General features: G+C 42.6%; 1 protein-coding gene across 2 annotated transcripts in view; it reads left to right on the plus strand.

Annotated features, from left to right (window-relative positions):
* Window positions 1–6,812: 6,812 nt before the first annotated feature.
* Window positions 6,813–19,630, plus strand: part of MAGI3 (membrane associated guanylate kinase, WW and PDZ domain containing 3) — a 103,853-nt gene continuing 91,035 nt past the window's right edge. For both annotated transcript variants that reach the window (XM_058176912.1, XM_058176913.1), the window contains exon 1: window positions 6,813–7,362. In XM_058176912.1, coding sequence (XP_058032895.1) covers window positions 7,035–7,362 — 328 coding nt within the window. In that variant the 5' untranslated portion in view covers window positions 6,813–7,034. The remainder of the gene's footprint in view (window positions 7,363–19,630) is intronic.

The following is a 19,630-nucleotide window of genomic DNA, read 5'->3' on the forward strand; positions in this document are numbered from 1 at the left end:
TCACATAATGGTGTATATTCTTATTTCTACCTCTATTTCTAGGTTTTAATCAGGCCATCATTATATTAGAAAAAAGAAGAAAGAAAAAAAGGGAAAAAATAGCTCTATTCTATCCATCATCCCTTGCCTGTTTTAATACTTCAATTCTTATTCATTTTTTGGCTTTCCTCCCATATTTCTCTCTTGGATCTTTGTCTCTGTCAACATCTGTATCTTCATTATTCCATCTAAATATTTCTCCTATCTCTATCCTCCTAAGCGGCCATATCTCCAGAGTATCCCACCCATACTCCTATCTCCCTTTCAAAAACTTCTTCCAGATTATCCAATTCCAATTCCATTTTTATATCTCTCAAAAAGTTTTTCTCATCCCTTGTTTTAATATTAACAACAACAACAACAACAGAGTTGGAAGGGACCTTGGAGGTACCTTGCTCAATAGTAGTAACTGTGAGAGGGATCTTGAGTCCTAGTGGACAACCATTTAGATATGAGCCAGCAATGTGCAGCAGCTGCCAAAAAACCCAACACAGTTCTGGGCTGTACAAACAGAGGGATAGAATCAAGATCACGTGAAGTGTTAATACCACTTTATAATGCCTTGGTAAGGCCACACTTGGAGTATTGCATTCAGTTTTGGTCGCCACGATGTAAAAAAGATGTTGAGACTCTAGAAAGAGTGCAGAGAAGAGCAACAAAGATGATTAGGGGACTGGAGGCTAAAACATATGAAGAACGGTTGCAGGAACTGGGTATGCCTAGTTTAATGAAAAGAAGGACTAGGGGGTTGGACTAGAAGGCCTCCAAGGTCCCTTCCAACTCTGATATTATTATTATTTATTTATTATTATTATTATTATTATTATTATTATTATTATTATTATTATTATTAATTCCATTTTTATACCGCCCTTCTCCCGAAGGACTCAGGGCGGTGTACAGCCAAGATAAAAAACAAACAGTACAAAATATACAATTTAAAATACTAATTAAAAAACTTATTATAAAAATGGCCATATAAAACTAAAAACCCCATTAAAATTAATAATAAATTTAAAACCAATAAAATTTAGGCCAGCCCCGCGCAAATAAATAGATGTGTTTTCAATTCGCGGCGGAAGGTCCGAAGGTCAGGTATTTGGCGTAAACCCGGGGGAAGTTCGTTCCAGAGGGTGGGAGCCCCCACAGAGAAAGATCTTCCCCTGGGGGCCGCCAGCCGACATTGCTTGGCGGACGGCACCCTGAGAAGTCCCTCTCTGTGAGAGTGTACGGGTCGGTGGGAGGCATAAGGTAACAGCAGGCGGTCCCGTAAGTACCCAGGCCCTAAGCCATGGAGCGCTTTAAAGGTAGTGACCAAAACCTTAAAGTGCACCCGAAAGGCCACAGGCAGCCAGTGCAGTCTGTGCAGGAGCGGTGTTACACGGGAGCTACGCGGAGCTCCCTCTGTCACCCGCGCAGCTGCATTCTGGACCAACTGCAGCCTCCGGGTGCACCTCAAGGGGAGCCCCATGTAGAGAGCATTACAATAATCCAAGCGAGAGGTAACGAGCGCATGAGTGACTGTGCACAAGGCATCCCGATCAAGGAAGGGGCGCAACTGCCGAACCAGGCGAACCTGGTGGAAGGCCCTCCTGGAGACGGCCGTCAAATGATCTTCAAACGACAGCCGTTCATCCAGGAGAACACCTAAGTTGCGCACCCTATCCTTTGGGGCCAGTAACTCGCCTCCAACAGTCAGCTGCGGCTGCAGCTGACTGAATCGGGGTGCCGGCATCCACAGCCACTCCGTCTTGGAGGGATTAAGCTTGAGCCTGTTTCTCCCCATCCAGACCCGTACGGCTTCCAAACACCGGGACAGCACTTCAACAGCTTCGTTGGGGTGGCCCGGGGTGGAAAAGTACAGCTGAGTATCATCAGCGTACAGCTGGTATCTCACCCCAAAGCCACTGATGATCTCACCCAACGGCTTCATATAGATGTTGAACAGAAGGGGCGAGAGAATCGACCCCTGCGGCACCCCACAGGTGAGGCACCTCGCGGCCGACCTCTGCCCCCCCGTCAACACCGTCTGCGACCGATCGGAGAGATAGGAGGAGAACCACCGATACACGGTGCCTCCCACTCCCAATCCCCCCAACCGGCGCAGCAAGATACCATGGTCGATGGTATCAAAAGCCGCTGAGAGATCTAGTAAGACCAGGGCAGAGGAATAACCCCTGTCCCTGGCCCTCCAGAGATCATCCACCAACGCGACCAAAGCTGTCTCCGTGCTGTATCCGGGTCGGAAGCCGGACTGGAACGGGTCTAGATAGACGGATTCATCCAGGTATTGGGGTAGCTGCCGCGCCACAGCACTCTCTACAACCTTCGCAACAAAGCGAAGGTTGGAGACCGGACGATAATTACCCAAAATAGCTGGATCCAGGGAGGGCTTCTTGAGGAGGGGTCTCACCACCGCCTCTTTCAAGGCGGCAGGGAAAACCCCTTCCAACAAAGAAGCGTTGATAATCCCCTGGAGCCAGCCTCGTGTCACCTCCTGAGTGGCCAGCACCAGCCAGGAAGGACACGGGTCCAGTAAACATGTGGTGGCGTGGAGCCTCCCCAACAACCTGTCCACGTCCTTGGGAGCCACAGGGTCAAACTCATCCCAAACAGACTCAACAAGACGTGCCTCCTCTCTCTCGCTTGGATCATTCCAATTTCGGTCCAGACCATCCCGGAGCTGAGCGATTTTATCGTATAGATAACCACTAAACTCCTCGGCACGTCCCTGCAAAGGGTCATCCCGCACCTCCTGATGAAGGAGGGAGCGGGTCACCCGAAACAGGGCGGCCGGGCGGTTATCTGCCGATGCAATAGGGTGGAGGCATAAGAACGCCTCGCCTCCCTCATTGCCACTAGGTAGGTCCTAGAATAGGACCTAACTAGTGTCCGATCAGCTTCGGAACGGCTGGACCTCCAAGTACTCTCTAGGCGTCTTCTCCGGCGTTTCATCTCCCTCAGCCCCTCGGAGAACCAAGGGGCCGGATGAGATCTGCGCCAGTCAGAGGCCGCAAAGGCACGACACGGTCCAAGGCCCCAGCCGCAGCCTGTTCCCAGGCCACAACTAGTTCCTCAGCCGAGCCGTGGGCCAGATCCTCAGGGAATGGCCCAAGCTCCGTCAGGAACCTCTCGGGGTCCATCAGGCGCCTGGGACAGAACCAACGTATAGGTTCCGTCTCCCTGCGATGGTGGGTGGCGGTTCGGAAGTCCAGGCGAAGGAGAAAATGATCTGACCATGACATCGGTTCTGTTACTACGTCATCTAAATCCAGATCATTTAGCCACTGTCCAGAGATATAAATTAGATCTAGCGTGCCTTCTCCCAAGTGCGTAGGGCCATCATTTATTCGAATCAGGTCCAAGGCCGTCATGGAAGCCTGGAACTCCCGAGCTGCCGTTGATGACAAGCCAGTCGATGGCAGGTTGAAATCCCCCATGACTATAAGTCTGGGGGTCTCAGCCGTCACACTGGCAAGTACCTCCAGCAGCTCGGGCAGGGCTGTGGTCACGTAGCAAGGAGCCAGGTACGCGATCAACAAACCCAACTGATTCCTATGGCCCCACCTCACATAGAGGGATTCACAGCCAGCAATCTGATGAACAGTGGCCTCCCTCGGCTCTAGATCTTCCTTAATGACAACCGCCACCCCTCCACCCCTACCTTGGGCCCTCGGTTGATGAAATGCTCAGAAACCCGGAGGGCACAACTCAACGAGGGGAACCCCCCCCTCTGGACCCAACCAGGTCTCCGTAATGCCCATAAGGTCCGCGGACTCCCCCTGAATAAGATCGCAAATCAGGGGAGCTTTATTTACCACGGACCGGGCATTACATAACATCAACCGAAAGTCCAAGCTCTGAGGATCATGGCCGCCCGAGGAACGGGTAGGGACTGAGGGGCCGGAGCACGTGATCGCTGTCAAACATCGAGCACATGCTCCCCACACTCGATACGGCCCCCCCCTCCGCCATATCTGCCTCTCCCACTTACCATACAGATTGAACCACCCTCTAATCCTGGAACAGACCCCTCCCCCCCTGCCTCCAGACCAGATGTCGTAATGCCGCGAACAAGCATCGGGGCTGGATCCCTCCCCGACGGGTTCTCTCCCCCACCCGTCTTATCCCTCCCCCCCTTAAAAAACCCTTATTTAAATATCTATTTAAAAATCCCCATAAATTCTTCTTGGCCGCATGCCATCTCTCTGGGTCCCAAGACCCTTCGTTGAGGTAAGCCCTCGATAACTTGGAGGGCCATTTCTGCGAGGCGGGGGAACCTCGCAGTCGAATGAGGTCAATAGGTGAATATCTCATGGAAAACAAAATAAATGGCAGAAAAGAAAAGTATTATTATTATTATTATTATTATTATTATTATTATTATTATTATTATTATTATTATTATTATTATTATTATTATTATTATTATTGGTCTTCTAGTCCAACCCGCTGCCCAGACAGGAAACCCTACACCATTTCAGACAAATGGTTATCCAACATTTTCTTAAAAATTTCCAGTGTTGGAGCATTTACAACTTCTGCAGGCAAGTTGTTCCACTGATTAATTGTTCTAACTGTCAGGAAATTTCTCCTTAGTTCCAAGTTGCTTCTCTCCTTGATTAGTTTCCACCCATTGCTTCTTGTTCTACCCTCAGGTGCTTTGGAGAATAGTTTGACTCCCTCTTCTTTGTGGCAACCCCTGAGATATTGGAACACTGCCATCATGTCTCCCCTAGTCCTTCTTTTCATTAAACTAGGCATACCGAGTTCCTGCAACTGTTCTTCATATGTTTTAGCCTCCAGTCCCCTAATCATCTTTGTTGCTTTTCTCTGCACTCTTTCTAGAGTCTCAACATCTTTTTTACATCGTGGTGACCAAAACTGAATGCAGTATTCTAAATGTAGCCTTACCAAGGCATTATAAAGTGGCACTAACACTTCATGTGATCTTGATTCTATCCCTCTGTTTATGCAGCCCAGAACTGTGTTGGCTTTTTTGGCAGCTGCTGCACATTGCTGGCTCATATCTAAATGGTTGTCCACTAGGACTCCAAGATCCCTCTCACAGTTACTACTATTGAGTAAGGTACCACATATCCGGTACCTGTGCATTTTGTTTTTTTGGCCTAAATGTAGAACCTTACTTTTTTCACTGTTGAATTTCTTTGGTGAATTTTTATTTGGTGATTTGTCTGTTTTATCTTTTCCTCCATTTTTTCCACCACCTCCTCTCTTTCCTGGACTCTTTGATCTTTATTCATTGTCAGTTGTATCATATTTTCTACTTTGTCACTTATGTCTTGGATTAAGTCTTTTATCTCACTTTGGTTCTTTGTCATGGTATCCCTGATGCTTTGAAATATCCATACCATTTCTCTTGAAATCTCACCCATTTCCCCCTGAAAAGTTTAATAAGTATCACTAGCTAGATTCAATGAACCCTGAAATGCAGCTGTACATTGTCATAACTGCTTGAAAAGAGGGGTGACAAAGATAGGTAACCACAGAATGCTTTCTGATGCTCCATTTGCTGTAGATTGGTGGCTATACAATATATTGAGAATCAGACCTCACTATGCCTTTCAACACCAATTGATATAATGGTGCTACTAGGGCACTACTTTATAATAATAACGAAAATGTATTGAATTTATATTCTGTTCAATTCCCAGTGCCTCTGGGAACTTTCCTTTATGGAAAAGTCAGCTACAGAAAGGGGAAAAAAAGCTACAAAGTCAGAATGCAGACACTAGGTCTGATCTAGCGTATTCTTTACATTCTTAGGTAGATTCCAATATGCTTACAGGAATGCAAGGAAAAGATTAGGAATTTTATTTTTTACAAAGCAGCTCCAAGGAGGGAAGTCAGAGGATGACGGTGTCCCGCTGAGATTTCCGCCTTCCTCAAATAGACACTTTTGACTAGATATCCCAAACACCGCCCTGGTCCAGGGAATTCAGGGAGTTGTAGTCCAACACACACAAAAAAGAGAGCACTTAGTTGAAAAAGGCTGTGCTAGCGCAGTGGCTCCGAGCCAGCTATTGGCACTAAGAAGAACAACGGCTCCCTCCTTATCTCATCTCTTTCTCTTCTCTTCCCCTGCCCGAAGGAGGAAGAAAAAAAAACACGTGCAAAGAAGGCAGCCGCTTCTCTTTGCTCGCCTGACGGAAATGAGAGCTCAAACTACGGTCCAGAGAGAATGGACCGCCAAGGGGAAGGCTCATTCTTCAGAAGAGTTTACAGGAGAATGCCAGGGATGAATAGCCTCCATTTGCTCACCCGTTGTCTCCGGGCACTGCAGAGGATGAGCCGCCCGGCTTGGTGCCGCGCTTTGGGGCAGTAAAAGTACTCTCTCTCTCTCTCTCTCCCCCATTACCTCCATTTTCTCTGTGGGTCCAACCCTCGCGGCTGGGAAAGGAAGAGCCAGAGCAAGCGGGCGAACACGTGGTGGCAACCCTGCGGCCCGCTCTCTTGCTCTCCGGGCGAAGGGGATTAAGCTTACTGCGTGCGGAAAGAGGCGGACAGTGCGGCGTCAAGGGCATAAAGAGGGCCCTGTCATCGGCGGGATGCATGTTGAATAAAACTGTCTTGGGTGGAGTTCTAACTCGCATTTAAACGTGCGGTTATTTTACAGTTTTGTGCCTCGCTCGCTTAGAAGTTCTACACAAGTCACGTCCCCCCCCCGCTTTTTTTTTTCTTTTTCTTTTTTTCTGGACGTCACTCCATTTAGCCCCGCCCGTGAGCTGTCGGGCGGGGCTTAGCACAACGCCAGGGGGAAAAGAGGTGTTGCCAAGGAAGGCAAGGGGGCGTGTCCTTATCGCCGCGTTGAGGGCGCCAGTTGGGAGGCAGTCGCGGCTGGTGGTGGTAGAAGAAGGTGGGAGGGTGCGCGCGCGGACGTCTGGTTGGCCGCTCGGCCAACCGTCCGTAAGGCGAGCTCGGCGGCGGCGGCACAGGGCGGCGCGCGCGCGGAGGGGCGCCCATGGTGTGGCCTCATGTCTAAGACGCTGCGGAGGAAGCGCCACTGGCTCAGCAAGGTGCAGGAGTGCTCCGTGTCCTGGGGGAGCGGCTCCGGCCCAGACCCCGACCTTTTGCGGGGCGGCGCCGAACGGGGAGAATTCCCTTACCTCGGGGGCCGCCTGCTGACAGTGGCCGACTCCGGCGGCGGAGCCGGCTCCGTTTTGCTTTCAGGGAAGCCCCCTGCCCCCGGGGATGTACTGCTGGAGGTAAACGGGACCCCGGTGAGCGGCCTCACTCACCGCGACACCCTAGCCGTCATCCGCCACTTCAGGGAGCCGGTGCGCCTCAAGACCGTGCGGCCAGGTCAGTGAGTCGGAGCAAATGGTTGTCGGAGCGGGGTGGGTGGGTGGGGGGGTTGATTCTTTCTCACCCCTTTTCCTTCTCCGCGAAAGGGGTGCGAGCCAGTCCCGAAGTCACCGCCCTCGGCTCCACCCAGCGCACCTGCTTCTCTTTTAACCCCCCTCCCCAAATTGTGGGTCCTTCCCTGTCTTAATGTTGCTTTCCAATCGTTCTTTTTTCCCCCGTCTTGATCGCGACTACTTCTGTCTTCCCCGCCCAGAGCACTCCTCTTATCCACCCTTAGCACCACCCAGAATCTTCGTTCCCCCCCCCCCAATCTGATCCCTGTAACGTTTTTTCTTTTATCATTCCTTCTCTTTCTACTGCTTCTCTTACCTCCCTAACTGATGGACGTGGCTTTTGTAAATTCTATATTTCTTTCAAGACTAAGCTATCCTATCTTTCTACCGTACCTTTTATCCTTTAGGGCATTCATCACTCTACCTGTGCCACCTTTCTTTCTCACTTCCAGCAACACTCCTGTGCCCAATGTTTCTTGGTTGTCTGTCTCATTTATATTCCGTGCCTTTTTTTACAGCTCTCTCCCACCTATTGTTTTCTATTAAGGCAAATCTGACCCAGCCACTGTCATCCCTCCTGGTACAGCTGCTAAATCCCTTCCCTGAACAGACCTGGCCCTTCCTGTTTACTCCAGTATCTATCTTCCGCTCCAGTGCTGGTGTCATTACTGAAGTGTTTCCACTTATAAGACCTGCTTTAAACCAAGAGTGGTTGTTAGGCTTTGTGGTAGCAAAGGACTTTAATAGCTTTTAATGTGGTTTGTTCCATTAGTGTCTGTCTATAGAACCTTAGCTGTGATAATCATCCTAGCCCAGTGCATTTTTTCTGTGCAGGATATTGGCTTTTGGCAGTATAGTTAGAAATATTTGACAATGAAAGCTTTCTGCTTTAAACAAATAGTTAATATTTGAGATGCCAATGCTGTCTTTTCTGAATAGATGTAGTTTGATTTTTTTATTTCTCCAGAGTTTATAAGAAAAAAAAAACCAATTACTTTTGTAATGTATCATCTTTTTTTTAGTTTCTTTTCCATATATTCTCAGTTCTAGGGAGAAGGGGGAGGGGAACAGTTGTAACTGTACTTCATGCTTGAGCAAACAGGTTTTTGCATGCTGCATCTGTGGTGTAGACCCTGCAGCCCTTTTCAGTAAAATAGATTAATATTACATGGTTCATAGCTTACTTCTGATTTCTTGAATTGTTGAGCTGATTTTTTTTTAATCTTTGAGGTAATAACTTGTGATTAACCTTCTGTTTCAACCTTCCCTGTTTTCATAATCTGATGAATTCTTAGGAAATCTAGTTGTTGTGTAGGTTATGAAAATGAAGTTTCCAGAACACCAGGGTTTATTAAAACATAATGTTATCCTTGGGAACAATTAATGATTGAACATTATTAATAACTGTCATTTAGGTTGCTTTTACTTGTTATTGGAATTCATTGTTTCTTTGAATAAAATTTTCGTATCTGTAGAACAGTAATACAGATACTAGAGAAAAACTCAAACAGTGATTCTTCATTTCATGGTCAACTGAAGAATAAACTATCACATTGTTAATGGATGTATTTTGATGTATTTGTTTTAAATTTCAGGCAAAATCAATCTTCAGTTTTAGGTTAATCTTTTATCATAGATGTGTTATTAACTGTAATTTTGTTTTAACATTCCTTCTCACTCTAGGAAACAGTACAAATCAACTTAAATTAAACAAACTATTGTAATTTATATAAACATTTTTTAGAATGAAAGTGATCTATTGACCGGAAACAAATACTAAACAGTATTTTGACCCAGCAGCTTTTACATGGACATTATTCTGTTATAAAATTATTTTGCATTATATGATAACATCTAATTTTTTGTCTGGTATTTTTTACATTTTCTGTATAGGTTGCAAATCTTTTTATGTTGATGTGGTTCTTGGGTAATTAACAAAAACTAAGACTATCTAAAATAAAAACCTGTATTGAATACATAAAGTATGGTTGATTGTGTCTATAGGGCAGCAAACTAGATTCTCTGTTTAATTTTAATGTTTTACAATGAATATAAACTGCTCAGCTTCTGCTTCTATTTCTTCAGAGATAGAAACAAAGATTAGACTTTTACTTATGATTTATAAGCTTGTAAAATTAAGCATTTTGCTTTTCTTGTATTTATAAGTCTTCAAATTGACATGTGATTATTAGTTTGGGGATTACAGTAGTGTATGCACAATTACACTTACTTGTAATGAAATTGAGAGCATAGTTTGAATTCAGAACAATTTATGAAACTAATAATTTTCTCTTTCTTCAAACCAGTATGACATAGGTATACTGCAAAACAAAAAAAAAGACTATATGTTCAATACATTTAATAGTATAGTGTTCTTGTTTTATAAAGTAGCATAGCACAGTCCCCATGACCAGCAGCTTTTGATTGCCTTGTCTTTGTTAATTCATTAAAACTGCAATATCATATTTGTGAAAATGAAATCCGGAATTTAATTACCTGTATGTGCATGTGAATATATACTTATTTGTATAAGATATTTGACTGCTCAGCTTCAGTTGGATAATATAATCAGTCTTTGGTTTTGCTATTCTTAGGAAGGGAGAAGATTTTCTCTGATCACTTTTTCCATACCTTATGTAACTATCTATACTTCTATAATGTTCCCACTTGTTTTTCCCTTTTTTCATAGAGTAACGCCCTGATAGTTTCAATTGTTAGTTTTTGCATCTTTCTTATATCTAATGTAGTTTTTTGGGAACTACAGTACTACAGCACCAATAACAAGTGTTTATATGATGACACGATACATTTGCATAATAACATTATATTGGCTATTTTATATTTAATCCAGTTCCTAATGGGTTCTGTAATATAAAAATGTTCACCCAACTGTTATATTTCTGTGAGTTATTTACTGCAGTTCTAAAATGTCTTTCTAAGTCAGTTTCTACTAGCTCCTGAAATGTCAGATTTTTTAAAATCTCGTTTGTAGCATTTACCTTTGCATATTGAGAGTTGCTTAGTTAATTTAACATCCCTTCATCCCTGTGTAGAACTTTTAGCATTTTTTTTTTTTTACTTTACCACTATAAAGAAGAATGGATGATGTAGGTATTTTGTTCTCTGTCAGCCCTTTGAGGTAGGTCAGGTAAAGAAACAGTTACTGATTGGATTCCGGGAATATTTCTTTATTGTTTTATTATTGTATTACTGTAGAGAATATTAACAGAATTTTAAAAGCTGCTCCAAACCATTAATTGTTCTCTTTTAAAGACAGTAAGGTCAAGCAAGACAAGACTGTGCTGAGTCCTTTTCTTATACTTTCTATTTTTCCAATGCTGAACAATCATTTCATTTCAAGGCCAGAACTAATTTCCTCTACTTAAGGGGTGAGCGACATAGTTGCCTGCCACCAAAAATATTCCAGCATAAGGTCTCAAAAAGAAATATATTCATTCATCCCATGAGAGATGGAAGAGAGCATTCACCACGTCCTTGGCTAGTCATTTTGACAAGGGCTTTACCAGCCCCCTTCTGTCCTTGATGATAGGGAAAGCAGCTTTGAGGTGGACAAGGAGGAGCAAATGGTGGCCGCATTGCCTCTGGTCCCTACATTGAAGAAAGTTACCAACCCCTGCTTTATATACTCTGAATGGGATTTTAATGTTACGTTGCTAGAGGTTTATTTTGTTGTGGGAACAGAAGCGTATATACTTCAGTTGCATTTGCTTGCAAAAGATTAAAGTTGGGGAAGAAAAGTATAAACTATTTGCAATAGAAGAGAATATATGTGGCTCATGGTTGAAATGTAAAATAATTGAGTTGAATTTCTCTAATAAGTATGATTGCCTAAAATGATCACCATGGTATTACTCAGTTTGTACACTAATCAGGGGAATCAGATAATAAGGAGAAGTACACTTGGGAGTTGAAAATATACCGATGGACTCTCTAGGTCAGTGATGGCTAATCTGTTTGCCATCACATGCCAGGACTGGGGTGGGGGTCATGCGCATGAGTGCCCACACCAATAATTCTATGTGCCCCGCCCCCACGCATATGCGTGCAACCCCCCGCCCCGCTTCCCTCCCTGCTCTTGGGACATGATGGCACAGTTTTCTCTCTCCCCAGTCTCCAGAGCCTTTCTGGGAGCTTGGGGAGGATGAAAATGGCCTCCCCCCCCCAGAGGCCAGAAACGGCCCATTTGCCAACTTCCGTCCTGCCAGAAGTCGGCAAATGGGCCATTTCCGGCCGGGGGGGAGGCTGTTTTTGCCCTCTCCAAGCTCCTAGAAGGACTCTGGAGCCTGGGGAGAGAGAAAAACGGGCCTTCCCTGAGGCCTTCCGGAGACAGGAAACAGCCTGGTTCCCTTCTCCCAGTGAACCCAGAAGGCACGAAAATCAGCTGGGTGGCGCATGCATGCATGTGGAGCTGAGCTTGCATGCCCAGGTATGCATGCCATAGGTTCACCATCATGGTCTTAGAAGCACCCCTACTCCTTTCCCCCTGCTCCCTTCCCCCTACCTCTCACTCAATCCCTCGTCGGGACAGCAGAGTGTGCTCTGGAAATGCGTGTTGGGGCAATGTGGGAGTGTGCCTTCTGACCCTCCGGTGCTTGGTCTGCAACTCTCCATGCTCCTCCAGGCCCGGCTTGCTGAGGAGGGGGGAGCAGCCATGATGACTCTACTGTCCCCCTCTGCCCCAGCCATTGCTGCCTGGCTTCCTCAAAGGTGCGGCACATTTCAGAGGTGGCTGCTCGTGTTGGAAGTGCCAAACAGCGGGACACCTGTGAGAGCCGGGCCAGGCTTCTCCAGCATCTGTTGGGCCAGCCCCCTTCCCCACTGGGCTTTTGTGCTTAGCGCTCAGCCGGGATAGGGGAGTGCTTCTCCACGCTGCCCCCTTTTTTCTCTTGGCCCAACCAATGAGAGAGGTGGAAGATCAGGCTTGGGGAATGGCCCCCACCCTGCAAGATCCGCCCCTGCCGTTCTCTCTCAGCCCTCTTTGCTGGCAGCAACAACAAACAACAACCACGATGAAAACAGAATGCTGCTGCTGTGCAAAGGCAAGTGCAAGGGTGCTTCGTGCCCTCACTAAGGCTCCGCCCATCGCCACCACCTAGACAGGGTGACAGCTCTTTCATCCCTGTGCTGTGACAGGGCAACAGGGATCCGCAGCAAAGGGTGAAAGAGCCATATGGGTCGCATTGTGACTACATATTGTAATGGGCTTCAGGAGGAGGACAGGACCCCGCCTCCCCCATTGTGAAGTGTTCAAGTGAAAAAGTTCACTCAATCAATTTTAACTTTGCGGTATCTTTTTCTTTTGTGAGAAATTGGAATTGGTTAAGTGAAACAATGGAGAAACGCGATTGGAGCTGGGCTGGGGCGACTGTGCATGCCCACAGAGAAGGCTCTGTGCGCCATGTCTGCCACATGTGCCATAAGTTCGCCATCATGGCCAAAGTTGAAGGTACAGTTCAGAAATTTTTGTTAATGAAGACTACAAACCAGTGGTGGGTTGCTACCGGTTCGCTCCGGGTGAGCAAACCAGTAGTGGCTGCAGGAGAATCCGCCCACCCGCCCGGACGCTTCTGCGTATGAGCAGAAACATCACATGTGCTCACAAGCACATGCGTGCCCATGAATGAATTGGTAGCGATGGGTTTTGAAACCCACGGCTGCTAAAAACCACTAGTGATTCACTATAGCCTTCCCATGTTCACCATCAATCAGCTGGCTTAACTATAAGCCATTGGCTGCTTCTTTTCTGCATTCACTGCCATTCAACTAAAATATGAAAATAGATTTTAATTGGATAGACACAGTATTTTTTGAAAATTTGTTTGTTGATAAGTTGTTGCAGAAAATTTGAGAAATGCTTATAGATAGCCTTCATGAAATTGAAAAGATCTAATAGTTGCATTCTGCCATTTTGTTTTTAGTATGGTGTTGATCAAATCCATCCCACTTCTGTATCTCAATCAAAAGCCTAATTGAAGTAGATAAGCATTTTCCATATGTATCTGAGATTATGAGAACATCAATATTGTTTCCTAGCTAGTGATTATATATATTTAAAATTTTAATAGCTATCTTTTTGTGGTCAAGAAAAACTTTTAAGAATAGTCGTATAGTCTCTCTTAACCTAGAGAGGCCATACCTGTTTCTCAGAGAGGCATTAATGTGGCTAGTCATCTGTTGTCCAATTTGGTTAGACAGGAAAGGCAAGGATGTAAGCAAGGTGTAAGCAAGGAGCTGTTCTTACCTTTGTTCACTTTTCAAAATCTACAAGTTAAACAAATTTCCAAATACAAGAGGATTCATTACCAAAGTTACATAATCATACCTACCTCAATACTGGGATTCAGACTGAAACTGAATTATATATCTTAATTAATGAAAAAATATGCAAACTGCTTAACCAGACTGCTTAGTTTCCCTTTGCCTGGCATCCAAGTATAAGAGACACCATGCAATGTGGGGCAAAAAAAATGAAGCCTATTCTAGACTGCTGTGATATCCTCCATGGCTTTTACATATGTGAAATGGCAATTAATGGCCTTAATCTCTGTTTAGTCTAATATATATCACAATTTCTTCAATTTGTATGTAGGTTCTCACATCTTTTCTGTTTCATCAATTAGTTTCCCATTAAACAATGTATATTGAGCTTTGTAACAGAGAAGTTATTTTATTGCATCAGATAAAAGCTAGACTCTGAGATATATACTTGTTAGAAGACCTGCAATTTCACATTATAGTTTTTTAAGAACATTTAGTGGCTACTGACTGAACTATTTGTTTTTTTTTACTTTTTAATAAGACCTAGATAGAACTCAATTTCTTGTCAAGACTAGTTCATTTAGATACTCTGAAAATGTCAGTGTAAGCCTGGGGATCTTTCCTACATTTTCTGCAGTGAAGATGAATGCAACTAACTCATTCCAGTCCTTTGTATTTTTTTTTATTCTGTTTATAACCACCTTAACATTTTTCTTATCTAGGAGTCTGTCTGTTCTCAACTTGCTTGTTCTGCTTCTTTAAATAGTTGAACATAAATTGAATATATTGCTAATAACAATTTTGAATAATTTTTATTTGCTTGCATTTTTTTAAGTCAGCAATATCCATTGCATACATTAAGTGGAGTTAATACTAGTTATGAAATAATATTTGTGTCTGGTTACAACTAGTACAAGTCTAATGTGATTCAAGAGTATCTTGAATTTATTTCAAATAAAAAGTTTATTTTTCTAATAAAAGGTTCATCTTACTTTAATGATGCTTATATATATATATATGTAGGTCTTTGGTTATTCGGTCTTTGGTTATATATATTCTGAGGTTTTCGCGGGTGTTTGTATGTAAGTCTTTGGTTATTCGGGTTTTTTCCCACATAAAATTGGAAGTGTCTTGGCGACGTTTCGAAGAAGTCTCATTCATCATCTTCAGGCTGATGTTTACAGCTTCGTGCTCCTAGAAGCATGAAGCTGTAAACACCAGCCTGAAGATGATGGATAAGACTATGTCGAAACGTCGCCAAGACACTTCCAATTTTACGCGGGAGAAAACCCGAATAACCAAACACACACACACACACACACACACACATATTCGTAGATTTTCATGGGAATATGTATGCAGGTTTTGGTATGTTCGAGTCTTTTCCCGTGTAAGATTGAAAGTATTTAGGCAACATTTCGATGAGATCTCACTCATCATCTTCAGGCTGGAGTTTTTTGGCTTTGTTCTTATGTGAGCAAAGTGTCTGCTCACAAACTTTGCTCATGTAAGAACAAAGCCAAAAAACTCCAGCCTGAAGATGATGAGTGAGATCTCATCGAAACGTTGCCTAAATACTTTCAATCTTACACGGGAAAAGACTCGAACATACCAAAACCTCTGTGTGTGTGTGTGTGTGTGTGTGTGTGTGTGTATATATATATATATATATTTGTTTTCTGAGGTTTTCACGGGTGTCTGTATGTAGGTCTTTGGTTGTTCGGGTTTTCTCCCGTGTAAAATTGGAAATGTCTTGGCAACGTTTCGATGAAGACATTTCCAATTTTACACGGGAGAAAACCCGAACAACCAAAGACCTACATATATATATATATGATATATCAAATAATTGCATTAATTATTTACCCTCCTCAAAAGTATATATTTCAAATGTCAAGTTATTGCTAAGCTGTGCTACTTGTAATCATACATGCTAATAATTTACAGTTGTAAATTCGATACTAATTATAGTTGCTTTAGGACAGCGTAATATGGATATTAATCAGAATTTTGATAAATTTAAAGTATTACATGATACAACTTAATTTTGAAAAAAAATGTATCCTTCCTGCTTCTAATTTATATTTAGCGTTCAGATAGATTTTCATCTACTTGCTTTTGAAATAAGAGAAAGCTAGTTGCAACCTTACACTTTTCCACAATAGCTTTCTTGTCAGATGTACAGATTTGACTATCTTGTATTATGTATATATCGTTTCTTGTTTAAACTGCATGAGTGCATAGGAGAGTAGTAAGCTTCAGATATTACCCTTAACCAAAATATTTTTCTATGTTTATATAATTAATTATAGGTAAAAGTATAGCTGTCACTGTGGAGATTTTCAATCATTCAGATCATGCTTGTCCCAAAGGTGCTTTTTCGAAAGGCAACTGGACTTTCTAGGTTTTTTTTCCTTGAAAATTGCTTCTCATCCAACAAGCTTCTTCAGTTCTGAATTGAAGAAGCTTCAAGAAGCGAAACGTTTTCAAGGATAAAAAAAGAATGTCCAGTTGTCTTTTGGAAAAACAACTTTGGGACTGTCACTGTTTATTTCCATCATATTAAAATAAAACAAAAGCTCACTTGACTAAACATAGAACTAGAAAACTTTTATTGTTTGACCTAAATTATGAAGTTCTACTTCTTGAATAGCTTCCTGGCTGAATATATGATAGTACTCTTTGGTTAATGACTGCTGTGTTTAGCGACAATTTGAACTTAAGATCATGTTGACAAAGTAGCTTTATGACTTAATAGCATTTAGACTTATATACCACCTCATAGTACTTTACAGCCCTCTCTAAGCAGTTTACAGAATCAGCATATTGCCCCCAACAATCTGGGTCCTCATTTTACCAAACTCACCATTGCAGCTTCCCCTTGGTTATGTGATCGTGATTATGGTATTCCGCAACCAGTAGACATTTACAAGAATTGCAGTATCCCATAGTCACATGGTTACCATTTGTGAGCAATTGTGCAGTAGTGCCTACACATATCTGTCCAAGATGTGTGAAAAGATTCTGTGACTGAATTGGTCTGATAACGTTATCTATGGCCAGATCACATCTAGTTCTTATGTGTTCAAAAACAAACATGTCAAGGTCTTCCTCAACGATGGAAGACAAACACAGCATATAATTGTTTGCCTAGGGACCTACAGGTATTCCTCGACTTGCAACCACAATTGAGCCCCAAATTTCTGTTGTTAAGTAAGACAATTGTTAAGTGAGTTTTGGCCCATTTAATGACCATTCTTGTCACAGTTGTTAAGTAAATCACTGCAGTTGTTAAGCTAGTAACATGGTTGTTAAGAAAATCTGGCTTCTCCATTGACTTTCCTGGTCAGAAGGTTGCAAAAAGTTAAAAAGTGTGAAAAATGGTCAGAACTCACTTTTTCCTATGATTCTCATTCAGTAGTTTGTTAGAGAAATTTGGTGTAGAAATACATCATGGTTGGAATTCAATCAGAGACACCTAAGATAGCAGTAGGAGGAAATGTTTTAAATAATGCAGGTAGTCCTCAAGTTATGACCATTCATAGTTATGGCGACTCTGAACAAATGGCACTTACATCCATCCTCAAAGTTATGGCCATTGCAGTGCCCCCCACTGTCACATGGTCAAAATTTGGATGCTTGGGAGCTTATCCACACATATGACCTCAAGAGCATTCCCCCATTTCTGCCATATTCCCATCCTCACATTCTGAGGCCTCTGCTGCCCTGCACTCCACCATCCTACCTCACCTTCACTATTGTCTTGCTACTGCTGCTGTTGAGGCTTGCCTGGGCTTCGCGAGGCAACTGCTAGTTGTGTATGGTGGTTCCTTATAAGACCTGGGAAAGAAGGTCTTGTGCAGCCAGCAAAAAGTTGTACTACTATAAAAACGCTGGAAACTTTTGAGTTTTCAGAATCATTTGTCATACCCGATAATACCATACCGCAAGGGAAAGATGTTTGTGATGGATGGAAGAAAAGAGAAACGCTTCATTGCATTTACATTTCATCTTAAGGCTAACAAAACTTAAATTCTTTGATTTCAAAACAGCCAAAGTCATCCCTTATCTTGTCCAGCGAAGAATCTTGTCTGGGCTCAGAAGCTTGTATGCCATTTTGTGTTTTTTGAATCAGCAATAAACATTTTGTCATTATTTTTGCTATCTGCAAAGTATATTTTCTTATTTTTGCTTTTTTCTGACTTTTAAATAATAATTGCTCCAAAATTTGAATGCTGCCATTTTGAGAAATGTCTTGTTTTAAGTTATTCACAGAAAAAACAATGTTTTGCTTCTTTTGGGTTATATTTTAATATAGTTTTTACCCATCATATCGTTATTTTGTCTTCCAGTAACCTGCTTAACAGGTTTAGATTTTAACTTTAGTTAAGTTCAATCTATTTCTCTGGAAGACTGCTGTATTCAGTTTCACCCCAATATGCCTTGTATATTAGGAACATGTCTTTAAAATCCTTTGTTTGATTGTGGAGTGCAGGGTAGCAGGGCAACTGGTGCTTTAGGCAATGCTGTTGGAATAGCTGGCTGCAGTTTAGGGCTTAAGGTGACATTTCTTAATGGTAGTGGTGGCACTGGGACTGAAATAGACACCTGGAGGTCATTGGTAGCTGGCTGAGACTGCTGAAGGCCCAGGGCTGTCCCACTGTTGCCTCTGCCAAGTGCCACTGTGCAGAGTGGCCAAAAAATAGATAAGTAGGGGAGATAGGCAAGTGGGAGTTCAAGTGCCCCTGCAATTGTAAATGTGGGTTGGTCCAAGTTTTGATCAATAGCCATAACTTTCGAGCACAAGTCATCAAACTCTTCATTTAGAACTATGATAACTTCAAATAGTCACTGAATGAATGGTCACAAGTCAAGGACTACTTGTACACTTGATTTGGATTTAGTTTTAAGTAGTTTAGTTTTAAGACTGGTGTTATGCAAGAAGGTGGATTTAAAAAATTGGCAGCTTGAGTATTTGTTACTACATATAGATATAGCATATTTATGAAAAATAGTGTATCACTTCATATGCGTTCATTTATTCTTCAAATATGTATTCCTTCTTGCTATAAAACAATTACAAACTGATTTATTAAAAATGTATATATAAATTGCACTGATTTGTTAAAATTAATGTGTGTGTGTATAAAAGCTTCAGCATGTTGTTGAAACTAATTGCACACAGGAAAACCAAGAACATATGAGCATGACACACCTCTGCAGATATATGAATTAAAGAGGATTGCGGATATCATCACACATGCAGGTCCTATCACTAATGTCCTGGGGAACAGATATTTGTGTGTTAACCTACTAAAGACTGTTCATAGTATATTTATAGAATTTTTTTATTCTCTGTCTAAATGGCATTATGTAATATATAAAATATAAACATAGCTAAATGTACATCTATGTGATATAAACTTAATTTTTGTAGCTGTCTCAAACATACATTCAGATGTTAGGCAGAGCTTGTATATTCAACAACAACAACAACAACAATTTATTGCAGTCTTAGACCAGAACAAATCTCTCTATATAAAAGCGAAAACCACTCACACATTAATCACAAAATCTCCAGAATCGTAAAGCCTACAATCTTGAAATTTGCCACGTATGTTCCTCTTGGCTTCTAGGTGCTCACTAAGAAAGGATTTTTCAAAATGACCATCAGAGCATTAGTATTTCCTATATTATTATAACAACATGATCTGATTAGCTAATTAGTTAGAGGTTCTAATCTCCCTCCCAACTTGAAAATAACTCTGGAGAGAATGGGGATAGCATAGGACAGGCTTCTGTGGTACAAGCCTCATGGAGAGAAGGAGCTAGAAAGCCTGAGAAGAGAGAAGGGGATAGGATAGGAGATGTTTCTGTAGGGCAAGGCTGAGGGAAAAAAGGGGATAGGATAGGAGATGTTTCTGTGGGGCCAG

Source organism: Ahaetulla prasina, chromosome 3, assembly GCF_028640845.1.
Source record: "Ahaetulla prasina isolate Xishuangbanna chromosome 3, ASM2864084v1, whole genome shotgun sequence".
Classification (NCBI taxonomy): Eukaryota; Metazoa; Chordata; class Lepidosauria; order Squamata; family Colubridae; genus Ahaetulla; species Ahaetulla prasina.